The sequence below is a fragment of the Monopterus albus genome, unplaced genomic scaffold, assembly GCF_001952655.1.
Source record: "Monopterus albus unplaced genomic scaffold, M_albus_1.0 scaffold39.1, whole genome shotgun sequence".
Lineage (NCBI taxonomy): Eukaryota > Metazoa > Chordata > Actinopteri > Synbranchiformes > Synbranchidae > Monopterus > Monopterus albus.
In genome coordinates, this window is record NW_018127919.1 from 674,103 (window position 1) to 687,481 (window position 13,379).

Sequence of the window (13,379 nt, forward strand, 5' to 3'; positions counted from 1 at the left end):
GTGGGTTCAGTGCGGGATATGAAGCGGGCCCTGGGAGACACACCCTAAAGCCACGCGCATGCAGGAAGGTGGGAGCGAATAAGCGCTTGTTCTCTAAGCTGATGTCAAGCCAAGTGAAATGCATTTTAACTTAAAGCCAGCATATCAAACACAGGATGTAGGCCAACCTGTGACGCAGAGAGGGAAATATCCCGGATTCAAACTGAATCAAGTCGACGGCGCACGCTTCCAGCAGAGCCATTTTTACATCAAGGTGGCTTTTTAATCACTTCTCGACATCTCGTCAGCCTCGTGGTGCCTTTTTCCTCTCATCAAGATTTCATTCTATTTTTGAATGTAACAACAAAAACATCACAAGGCAAAAGACAACAATGACATGCAGAAATGTTTCACAAAAGATTCCCCCCTACCCCAATATAAGATTCAGTGTATCTCAAATAACGGCTGTGATTAGTGTGAAAGATAAATGAGGAACATGGACCGGAGATAAATAGCTCCTTCTCCATTGTTGCCGTCTAATTAAAAGCCTTTTTAATCCCTTTATTATAATCAAATACTCAGCCCACCACACATACGTATCGCACACACTATCTGTCCCCAGGTGTGTGCGATTACAGAATGCAAATATACATTACTTTGCTCATCATGCAGGGCGCAGACATGCACGAACTTGCACCCTCCTTGCCCTCTCTAAACTTGCTTTCTATTTCGTTGACTCACGCCAGTCTCCCCAGCTCTCCTTGATTCACTTCAAAGAGACCCCCCGCCCCCACCACCCGTCCTTCTAAAAGTGCCATTCTCCTTGGTGCTTATGGCTGATAGGCTGTGGCCTCATTCCCTCTCCGCGGCAGCCATTGTGTCCCACTCTCAGAGAGCAGCGTGTGGGTGGAGGACAGACTGGCTCTCCAAAGTGAAAGCCTGACATGGATGTATTGGCCGGGGGTGTATCCTCTCACCCAGCTAAACTATCATCCACCTGCAATTCCCGGCTGCCACATGCATCCTTCTACGAGAGGGGAGCAGAGAGAACATGCACTGAGAGTACTTGTGGCACTCGGATGCCTGTTTAACTCTTGAGGAAGCTAATCATTGGATTGAGGTACTGAGGATGATGGGCTACAGGCTTTCGGCGTGGGGTGGGGTGGGGTGGGAGAGCTTGCTTTAAATGCAAATCCCTTTCTTATAAAAATCGGTTCCATTTAAAAGGATTTCTGGGAAACGATCCACATTTCCACGGCAGGGGAGACAGTCAGCAAGAGAAAACAGCATAGCAGCAGTCAAACATCAAGGAGACAGAGGATGTGGAAAGAGTAGCAAAAGAAAAGGCTACATATCAGTCTGAAAGAAGGGATCGCGGCTCAAGTAAGGCCTCTTGGATAAAAACATCCTTTCTGCATTTGAGACACTTTGTGGGCTTCAGTTTAGATTGTGAAGCATTAAGCTATTCAGTGTAGTCAGTCAGCAGGCGACAGAATACATAAAAGAGGGCCTGTGTACAAAATGTGATCACCCCCCCCCAACCCAACCACTTCTTGAGAGTTTGAGAGCTGATCTCAGCCTTGCCTTTCACTTCGAAGTGGTCATCAACAGAAACTACAAAAAGGAGCCCTGAATGTTCTGTTTCATTCCTTATTAAGAAGCACGTTACATTCGTGTTGCTGGCTGGATCTGAGCGACTGGCGACTGTTGCAGTATTTGTTTAAAGTGAGTTACAGATGTGCGTTGGCCTACATACTGTAGCTCCTTCCACCCAACCACAACAAATCAACAGTGGTGCACAGACATTTCTGTGAGAAACCGTGGGCACCATTTTTCAATGGCACACCAGCTTTTATGATGATGTATTATGGAAATTTTTCACAGTATGTTTCAAATCATGTTACTCTAACCGCAACAAGAATACCTCCCACTTTGCCCACAGTCCGTGTACTTGTAGCTGTGTGAGGTAAGTGTTCAGAAGTGCCGAACAAAAGAGGTTAATGGCACCTCTGCTGTATAGGGTTGCTTCGGTTTGAGAGAGAGTAACATGGAACAAGCCAAAGCTGTGTGTCAAGTCCGCAAGACAAAGGATGACACTTCACCCCTATTTCTATCAGCGTAAGGTAAAAAGTGCTGTGGATATTTTTCAACCCAACAACAAGACAGGCCCACTCTAAACAAAATACCCCGGCAGCTGCACTCTCTCATTGCAAACTGTGTGAAAGGACGACTTGCAAAAAGGAGGCAACAGCTGCAGCAGCATACCATACTGCAGCAGATACACTCCCCATCGCCAGCGAAAAGAAAGATGGAGTTACAAAGCTGTTAGAAACTATAAGCTCTGTACTAACAATAAACTATTTGGCTGAAGAGACACTGCCTTATCTTGACAGTGATGTTTAGCAGACAATCAACTTCAGCTGTTCCTCCACCACAGCTCATTTGTGCGTGTTCAATCAGCACAACAAAAAATTGGAAAATGGTGAAAAATTCCGTAAAAATGTGTTTGAATAATTCACATTCTTTTGCATTTTCTCAGGCAGATATTCTACGGATGGAAAGCCAGTGGTGGAAAGTAACCGAGTACATTTACTCAAGTACAGTAGTGAAGTAGTGTTTTGAGGTATCTGTACTTTTCTTGAGTATTTTCATTTTGTGCTATGTCATACTTTGACTTCACCACATTTTAGAGGCAAATATTGTACTTTTTACTCCACTACAATTATTTTATAACTTTAGTTACTTTTCAGAACTAGATTAATAAATAACCAAAGTATAATCAGACTTCACTGGCCTCTGGTGGAAAATTCACAAGCAACTCAGAAGTATGTAAAGTACTTCAAATTCTAAGCATATAAGCTGTTAAAACTAGCTTCCCTTTACTTGTGATGTACACAATGATGCATTAGTAATTATAATTCAATAATACAATATTCATTCATGTGAAATGGGCCATTCTGCATAATGAGTACTTTTAATACTTTAACTATGTTTTCATGATAATACTTTTGTACATTAAGTAACATCTTGAATGCAGGACTTTTGCTTGTTACAGAATCTTTTTAGATTTTGCTACTTTTATTGTGGACACTTTATCACTGATATTAAGAGTGATTGTCCATAATCGTGTTATAGACAATCACACAGGTGATTTGGTAGCTCTAGCTATTAAAAATACCTTCAAACCACTGAAATTGAACAGAACAGAATATCATCCACCAGGGTGGAAACTTGTCTGGCATGTCTAGATGAGGGGAAGCAAGTTTGCATCACTTCTGACAACGGCATTAATATCAGTAGAGCTATGGACCTAAACAGGTGGAAGAGACTGCGGTGCTTCTGTCACTGGCTGTGTGTTGCTTTTGGTAAGAGAGAAACTGTATGTGTGAGGAATAAAGATGGGCACAGAGATAAACAATATGGGTAGTTTGATGGGAGGAGAGCGAACCTTTGCAGCTTGCATTTATAAAGTCTAATATGTTTTAAAATCCTAATAGGGCAACATTAGTAATAAACATTAATACTGGCTGAACAGCTTGAGGCCTTGGTTATACTTTTCTGTACAATAAAGATTTTTTAAGTGCGAGGTGCAGCAGAGCGTTGTGGCTGTGACAACATGTCTGCATTCTCATTACTAATTTCTACTCAAAGCTTGTTATTAATTTCCAGCCAAAGTAATTATGGGATCAAGAGGCCTCTGTTTAAATCTTCATGGAGACAGAAGGAAGAGCGATCCATGTGCTGAACAAACAAGTGGTGTGTAAATGAGTTATTTATCCTTTAGCTGGAAAAGGAGCAGAGATTTGGCAGTTGTGAGCGTCATCTGCCCTCCCTTCAGTTCATTACAGAATTCCCCAGCAGGTCGGGAACGAGGAGGAGGATGATCCCAAGTACGCTGGCAAAGGAGCGAGCCATTACCCAGGACATCAGACATCTTGTTCACACTTGGGAGGACACAGATGTTCTGGAGTCAGCCGACAAGGCGCTGCGACCCCTCAGCTACACTCCTGTTCTTCATACTGTGCCTGTGCTGCACCTGTTTGGAACCAGTGTCTTGTAAACATCAGCAGGGGGAAAACAGAGCCAAGTCAAGTGAGACCATTCTAGGGAATGTTCCAAGAGACATGTTTCATCATTTTGCCAGCAAAAACCTGCTGGACATTGCTCCACACACACACACACACACACAGATCTGTGTTTAAGTATCTCCTATGTCCCAAAAAAAGACTGCTGAACAGGTTTTCTTCTGATGTGCAGCAGCTGTGACTCCTGCAGCCAGAGTTTGGAGGAGAAGCTACGACTCCACACAGATGGCCATGATCCCTGGCTTCCTAAAAACTCTGACCAAAATTAATTGTCTGGGAAAATCCCAAACTCCTCTCCTGAAATACAATGTCAACAACATTCCTACCGCAAGAATTCAGACTCTCTGTAGCTGCACTATCTTCTTGCGATGGATGTGTGCGTGCACGAGCAGCAAATCCAAACTAGAAACCATGGTTGATTGTTTGACTGCCCCACACATACTACATCCATGTGTTTGTATAGTCTATTGTACAAGTTGCACTGTAAGTCCCTGTAAAAAGAAAGATCAGCGGATACATAGTGTCAAACCAGAGGCAGCTGCTAACAGATCTGTGTTCCTGCTACAAAGTATGTGAAGTCATGCATGTTCATGGTGTTCCTGTTTACAACAACCAGTGACTGGAATGAGAAAACTGGAGGGAAAGTTTTATTGTTAAGGTGCTCATTGTTTCTTTTTTTTTTTTAACTTGCAAAACACCTCACAGTACATGTTGTACAAGTGTGTACTACTATATATGGGTCGATTTTTCTGTGCTTGATGATAACTGATAACGGGCAATTAAATCTAAAAGAAACATGCCGATTGTGCCACAGTGAAGCAACATTACTTTCAGCAGCTGTGTACAAGCCAACCAGAAAAATGCACGATGAATAAAGAGCAGTCTTCCCAGGAGCATAGCGGCATGCAGCCCACACAGCATTAAGGTGCTTTTAAAAACCATGTGTTTCAACAGCTCCTGAAGAAACCCAGCTTTGATTCTTTGATTCTCTCCTACACATAAGTCTGTTGTTTTTTTTTATCAGTGGTTTTACAGAAAGTTCATTAATCCAGTTTCAGTGAACTTGCTGAAACTTCCCTAAAAGACAGAGACATAGGGAGAGATCACAGATAAACAAAAACCCAGCCTTGTGATCTGTGTAGTGTGGCTCACTGAAGCTCAGTCCCCCCACCCCTGTGTTAAGCCCTGCCACCATGGCCCTGCCGTTATGCTGATGATGCCAAACTATAATCACCTGGAAAACCAGATCATCTGAAACTATTATTTCCTTTTAACACTATGGTTCTGGTGTATTTGTCCCTCCAGGGTTCACAAAGCTGCTCCGCTGCCATAAAATATATCTTATGATCCAGATTATATATTTGCTACAAAGAGTTAGATGTTTTTCCTCAAACTAGGAGTGAGAGTAAGATGGTTAAGGACCCCCCAGGAAGCAGTGCGAGTGAAAACTGATACTGACTGGGCCTTCATGAAGACATCAGGAGGGTAAAGCCAATATTTATGTTATTCCCAAGGCAACACTGTAAAAAAAAGTCTGTAAAATAAACTAAATAAGCCACCGCCTTAAGACGAACACACGCACGTCCTGGACATTTCCACACTGGCATCCCAGTATCTAATACTTCTAATTAGTGCTGTTGCAGCCATAATATTCCTCTGACTATTCCCAGAAGACTGAGGGTGTTTGCTAATCACTTTTTGCACTCCTCGTTTCTCCAAGGAACAGGGTATAATGTTAAATGGACAGCTCATTGAGCCGTGCAGCCCAAAAACCCCAGACTCACCTTCCTCTGCAGAAGCCAAGAGAGCCCAGCGCAGACAGACGCACCCCAGCAGGACGATGCTCCACAGTGTCAGCTCCATGGCGGTGTTACCAAACCGTACAAAATGAACGCACTTCTGTTTTGTCTCGAGTCGAAAATCAATAGGCACTGGCAGCTCGGCTGTGCACTCACTGACCGCAAACCAGTCCGCATTTAAAGTGGACTTCAGTTCAGAGAGCCTCACGCTGTGGTCGGAACACTGCAGTAGAAAATACACTTAAACCGAGTGCATTTTGAGTGTTATTACGCAATGGAAACTTCTCCGTACAGTCCAACTTTGTGTTGTGGTGAAAGTCTAGAGCCAGAAACGAGCCACAGTGTTGCAGCTCCTCTCCCACCTCGGTGCTCTGTCAGCACACCGGGCGCATGGTCCTGACTTGTTGTGTGCTCGGCTTTAATGTGCCCTTTGTGCACCACACCACTTATCCCAGGTTGTCCCCCTTAGCTTAGTGACCGAGCAGGCTGAATCCACAACCATGGCACCTCAACTGCATATCTGTTAGTTGCAGAGATGCTCCTCATTCTCAGTCGTTACATACAGTCTTCCCCATCCTCTCGTCTCGTCATGGTCGGTATACAGTCCGCCCAAATGCTATGTGTCCTCCTTTACCCCCTTCAAGCGCCAGACTGTTTGGCTACAGGAAAAAAATACGAAAGGTGCTGTGGATGTTGCGCGACAGGTCTAGTCTGGCCTGGTTTTACAGGAAAAATCTGACTATAACTGGAAGAGAACGTCCAGTTTGCTCTCTGGATAAGTGAGCGCACTGGACCCACAGCGGATATTTAAAGTTGTGCGTTAAAGGAGCTCGAACATCTGACTACAGTAAGCTGGTCACCGAGCACTTCACAATCACATCAAACCCGGAGTCCAATTGCACCAGCAAGCCCCGCCCACTCCCATTGCCATAACCGTGTCGTCAAGAGCTCGCGATAACATACAAGAGTTCCGGAGAGCGCCTTAGAAATAAAACCCACATTTAGAACCATTGGAACTGGTAAATATTTTAGATACCACAATGAGATCCCAAACCACCACACAGGAACACAAAACTACCTCACAGAGAAGCAAAACAATCACAAAGACATTCAAAACAACCACAGAGTGATCCAAAACTACTGCAAAAGCATGCAAAGCAACCGCACAGACACTCAAAAGCACATACAAGAAGATATAAACTTTTATTTCAGCCCATGTGCTTGTGCATACCCACTAATGGTTTGGACTAGGCTGTATAGTGCCATTCATCCAGTTAAATGCATTGGTCTTATACTGTAGATCCTGGGGCTTCCTACACATTTGTGTCAAATTATTCATATTTTATGTCAAGGCTACTATAGTAGGCCACTGTAGGAAAGGCCCGTGACCAGCCTTCTTGTCTGTAGTTCAAGCAGTGTCTAACCCAATATGGTTTTTCCATTTCAAGCGCCCTGCAATAAAAAACTTTATTTTGACAACAGATTCTCACAATTTCCGGTGTTATTTGTATTATTCTCACCTTCTTGATTACAAAATAACAATTAAGTCTGTCTCCTCTGCAAGTACTGACTTGCTATTTCAGTAAACTGTGTTGAGTAAAAGGTGTACAGTGCGTGTCCATTACGGCCACACGCAGGTCGGCCTGTGTCTGTTCTACAATATGACTGATGTAACACTGTCTCATTTAGGGCATATCAGAAGGACAGAGGTTCTGACACAGCTATCACACATTTATGCCAACTCACTGGTCAGTTTATCACTTTTACGTTTTAATGACATCTCTTCTCCAACTAGCCACACAGCTTGTTTTAATGAGAGTCATAACATTACAGGTTCTTTATCTCCAGTGAGAGTCATAACATTACAGGTTCTTTACACCAATGCTGCAGTACAGTTTATTTTCTTTTTAAATTAATAGCTGTTTTCAGCAAGGGGGGCTGAATGGAAAGAAAGAAGATCAGGAAAAGACAGCAGCATAAATAAGAGGAAATGCAAATTATAAGTTGAAATGACAAAATGTAAATAACAACATTAGCAATTCAAGCTCACTAACAAGGCCACACTGGTATAATTTTGGCAAGGCAACACTAGTGTGTCTTGCTCTCTTCAGCTCTAATGTCTGTATAGCAGAATAATTTAGTGACTTACATTCAATTTATCCAGTCTAATGACGTTATCACAGGCTAACACATGGTGCAATGCCTTATGTTCTAAAATTTGACATGTCCCAGTAATAAACAAATCCCTGAAGAAGAAATATGAAAATGTACAAATTAGACTATGAGATCCGTATGGCACAAAGACTCTTATTCTTCTAGTATTGCTTTACTCAGCATCAGTACTTGTTTTACCTAAGTATAAACTGTGAAGGGTAAAGAAAAGAGAACTGAGATCAGTTTATAGAAACAGTACAGTTACAGTACATGATTTTTCTTTTGTTTATAAAATATTTGCACTACTTTGGTTACTGTATCTTTGTGCTGAAAATATTGTGTGACCATTAATTATAAGTAAATTCAGTGAGAAAGATAAAAAGCACATCACAAATCTATGCTTTTTGTGCGCCATTTCTATAATAACTGTATTTTTGTTGTGTTCTTTTGTTCACATGTTAGCGTGCTATATAATCAAAACAGCAGGCATAATGATGACACTTAAGGTTTTCAGCTCGGCACAGCTGTCATGCCTTCTGTATGCGGTTTATGAAATTCTTCTTCATGAGCTTTAATAGGCAGCATTGACAAGCTGCAGTGGGAACTTCAACAGGGAACAAGACTGAGAATAGTCCCTGGGAGGTTCCATTTTTGTACTTCACACTGAGTCATTAATTTGTAGAAGCTTTTCTTTTTCTTTAAATGGAGGACTGAAAAGCTTTGGGATCAGAATGACCTCTCAGTGGGAAAAACAAGGCAATTTGTCAGTGGTTTGTTCACACTGTATTTTCAGACATCTGAGTGCCCTCCCAGTTTTATGGATCATCACAAATTGTTGAAAATCTGTAAGAAGACACAATCTGGTAAGTTTGGGACAGCCTTTCCTACTACAGGAGGGAAACATAGAAGGAGGGGAAGCAATAAAAGAGATCCTGGAGCAAATATTTGGAAAAACTTTATGGAACTTATAGTTGTAACTAAAACTTCAAATCTTTTCATTCCTGAATGGTGTGCACTGATAGAATTCTAATGGACTGTCACATAATTTGGTACAGACATGTTCCCTTCTTAATGACTTTGGTGACCTTAGCGTCACTATCAGATCAAAATTTTAATTTGTTGAGCAGCTTAATAACTGCCAAACCGATGACATTCCCATCAGTCTTAGCTGAACAGTACTTATTAGAAAATGCTGCTGATGTACTAACAGAGACTGTGAACATGGTAAACACACCTGCTGCTAAAGATCAGCCTGTTAGCATTGCCATTGTCAGCATAGCATTTAGTTCGAAGCACCGCCTTAGTATTGTCTTTTCTGAGCTTCTTGCAGAACAGTGCAGGAACTCCTTTCTTGACTTGTCACAGAATCAACAGAGAAGCTGTCACTTTACCAACAAAACAGATGCCCTGCTTCAGGATCAGTAGTTTTCCTCTTCCTTAAACGTGTATATGATATTTTATGTATTATTGCAGTAGGCTCATGGATGTGTTAAACCAGTTAAAAATTCTAATGCTGGCATATTCCTTGACACCAGCGACATTTGAGATCATATGTGTTCACTGCTTCTACAAAATGAAAGCATACTTTGGGTTTGGTGAATGGGTTAAATTCCGCCCTTGCAGCTTGATAAACCTAAATGCACTGTTTTAAAATTAAACTAATATTTTTGTCCTTTTTCAATTAATTTCAAGGTTGATAAACATTACCTGCAGAATGTAACATTCCTTGCAAGCCAGTATGCCGGATTTTAATAAGAGGAATAGGCCTAGAGTTAACATTTTTCAACAGAATATGCCAAAACACTTCTCACAATCAATTTCATTAAATTCTCACATAATATACAAATATCTCCTGAAGCAGGGTTGGCTGCAGCGTGGTGTTTGATCAAGCTTTTAAGCATCAGACGAACCCATCAGGTTTAATCCAACATCAGTGGTATTATGTTTGTCTATAAACTTAAGAAGGCACCTCTTTTCAAGGCGGCATAAGGCGGCATCTTAACACTAAAACCCTGCACCACACCCTGTCAGGCACCAATCTGTGCATCAGTGGATTATCTGATCCTTATGCAGGCAGTGGGATATGTGGATAAAGGAGCAGTGATGCAGTCAAAGTGGCATCATCTGGATTTACTAACACAGCACAAGATACAAACAAAGAGTTGAACTCTAGTTTTCCTACACAAACAGTTTGATGGGTGCCAGCTGGGACCTCATGGGTGGTGGAGTGAGGAAAAAAACAGAGGGAACAAAGAATAAAACAAGGAGAAGAAGCAGCAGGCTGAAATGAATAATACAATATGAACACTGAAAGGATCTCTGTGTTTGATCCTCTACCTCAGGCTGTAGCTGCCATGCTGTAATCAAGGTAACAAACGATGGTGACAACCTCCTGTGTGTAGCCAAAAGTGTGTTGGCAAAGTCTATAACTAGCAGTAGCTCTTTTTTGAAATCTCTAGATAAAGCATTCATTGGAAAGGTACAGAAAAATGTAATAAATTAGAACGTATATGGGCTAATCTACTTAGGCTAATGTCATAATACCAAAATCTGGAGTGTGAACTGCAGGTCAGCACTGAAAGTAAAGATTCAGGGATGACTGAACTGGCTTTGAGTTGTGCAATAAGTCGTGTTGTACTGAAATGCTTCCCTGCTTGCCCGTTAAATGTGACTTTCAATCTCTGTCTCTGTTAAACAAGTAGTTACTCTTGTACGCATACATCATTTTATATATTCCCTTGTATATATAACTTCTTGCCTTTGTCTGCTTACCCTGACCTTGAACGCACCTTGAATAATAGCACATGCTTGTAATGAACCTGTTTAATATGAGACATTGTGCACCCTTTACCACATACAGAGAGGAGACCACTCATCTATCCCGGCTTTTCCTTTAGTTTGTCACCCGTATTTCTATGAGCTATACTGAGGTGGCTTTGAACACTTTGGGATAGTTCGCAGTTGAGTCTTCTTTCCAAAACTCACAAGACACACATGTCAACTGTTCTTTCATCCAAATCCAGCCCCGTCACTGCAGCTCTCCACCCCAGTGACAGGCATAAGGAGGTATTACTCCATTATCACCTTGTTGTGAAAGAGGCTGAGAATAATTGATGGCGGCAGAGTGCTAGGAGTCACTCGCAATGCGTCGTCTTGATCTCACTAGGAGTTTTGTGAGGTCAAACTGTCTGACAATTATCCTGCTAATTTCACTCTGCTAGCATCCTCATTTCTCAGTGTTTAGTGGGGAATTTGATTCTAATCACTGGCTTGATTTAATTATTCCATTTGGAAGCATTAATTTCTCATTCCTTAGTTTATAATGACTGGCAGTATGATTACGATGGATTGTGTGTACATCTGTGGCACATGAGGTTTCACCATGAATCACTTCAGTGATTAAAGAGAGAGTTTATTCTGTGAGTCAGTTACTTAATCAGAAGGAAATTTCAAGTTCTAATTTTGAGGATGCCACATTACTTTGGCAAAATTATCAATAATCCATCTGCCAGGCATCTGCCTTGTTCTGGGATCCAACTGTACATTTTCCCACCAGCTTGTGGGTTGATGCATTATGTACCCTGGTGTATGGTGTAGACACCTGTTTAATGGCTGATAAGAAGATAAGAGAAGCATGAGGGCTGGAGTAACCTAATGCTTTAAGATCTGACCAGTTTGCAAGTTTAAATCCTGTTCATGACCTGTGATGAATGTCCTCCCCTCTCTCAGTCTGAACACTGTGGTCAGTCAGGTTATGCTTTGAGTTTTGAAGTTTAATACCTCTGAACAGAATACATGGCTGATAAAATGCATAAACAAGTGAATATCATTCATTTAAAACCTCTTAAGCATAACTGTTTCCCATTTTCTTATTTCACACTGTCTGAGCTGGTATTTCTAGTGCTGATATAAATATTTAAAGGAACAATATGTAACTCTGACAGTATAAACTGAGTGAAGTCAGAAATAGAAAGCCAAATTAAATCTTAACCAATCGGACTTTATAATATAAGGCTGTTTTACCCTTTGTTAATACACAACATGAGAAAACCGTAACCTAACATCATTAGAAAACATAACAAAATTACAGTAGATGCAGGTGCCTGGGCATTAAACAGGTCAAACGTTATGTTTTTGGTAGCTGGATTAACCTTTTGTTTCAATTTACATCACAGATTGTGCCTTTATAAAATGTACAGATGATGAAATATGCTACAAACCAGAGGCAAACACAGGGATATAGGACTATGGCTGGCATACACACAGTAAAAATGTCCACACACACTATGCCATAACATGCAATCAAATGAACAGATCCTCATTGTGAGATTTTCTAAAAGAGAAAATGGTTTCCCTGATGAGAGAGAGGGAGGTGAGGGAGCAAGCAACACATAAGAGCCAGTAAGTGTGTGCAAAACGCAGTTGAGAGGAGCTTGTGTAAGCTGAAAGTGGAGAATGAGTGCCCTCCCCTGGCCACACTGTCGTTTCACGTAGTCCTCACCTGTGGGTTTGTGGGACATTAAATCATTACATAACATAAACAAACAGACAAACAAAAACAGGCTGCTGAGTCCGTTGTCAGAAAGCATTTTTAAATTCATTTTATTTTATAGCTAATTTACAACAAGCGCTTCACTGAACTGGAACATTTTATTTTGCTTGATATTGTCATTGTTAAATAGATTTTTCTGCATCAGTTGATTTTGTTATAACTTTCAGTCTTTTCTGTAAAAATTCATATATTTTATAAGGAATATCACACTATGATACGGATGGCTGAGAGAGATATTAAGAAATACACTGAACCCTCAAATAAAGAAACTGAAAACATATTGTTCCATTTATGGATGTGTTGTCATGTTCTCATTGTGTAAATGTAAATGGATATGCTGATATGCGCGTGTGTGTGTGTGTGTGTGTGTGTGTGTGTGTGTGTGTGTGTGTGTGTGTGTTGCCCACCCGGAGTTGTTTCTGTGTTTGGGCATTTAAACTGGTCTGTGGCTCTGATGGATTCTTTACTTGCATCAGTTCAGCAGTGTGCATGGCTAAATCTGAAGCCACGTAGCACTCCAACGTCTCCGTTATATTTACAGCATTTCTGGCCAAGACCCAAACGCTCTCTCCATGTGGAAAAAATACAAAAATATACAGACTTGAGATGGAACCAGTGACAGTTTTAAATAAATAATAAATAAAATAAAAATACCGATACTTGTCATTCACAAGCTTCAGTTGTGAGCAAAAAAACCCCAAAAAAACAAAAAAAGAAAAGTAAAGAAATGAAATGAACGGTCGATCAATACTTCCACGTTCACTCTTGTAATTCAGGACAAATTATAAGTAAAAACAAACACATGCTCAA

General features: G+C 41.1%; 1 protein-coding gene across 1 annotated transcript in view; it reads right to left on the bottom strand.

Moving 5' to 3' along the window:
- The window catches only part of LOC109959512 (ephrin type-B receptor 4), a 37,337-nt gene extending 30,585 nt beyond the window's left edge, over positions 1-6,752 (bottom strand). Inside the window, exon 1 of the mRNA XM_020598943.1 lies at positions 5,849-6,752. Within this exon, the coding sequence (XP_020454599.1) occupies positions 5,849-5,927 (79 nt within the window). The 5' untranslated portion in view covers positions 5,928-6,752. The remainder of the gene's footprint in view (positions 1-5,848) is intronic.
- Positions 6,753-13,379: the final 6,627 nt, after the last annotated feature.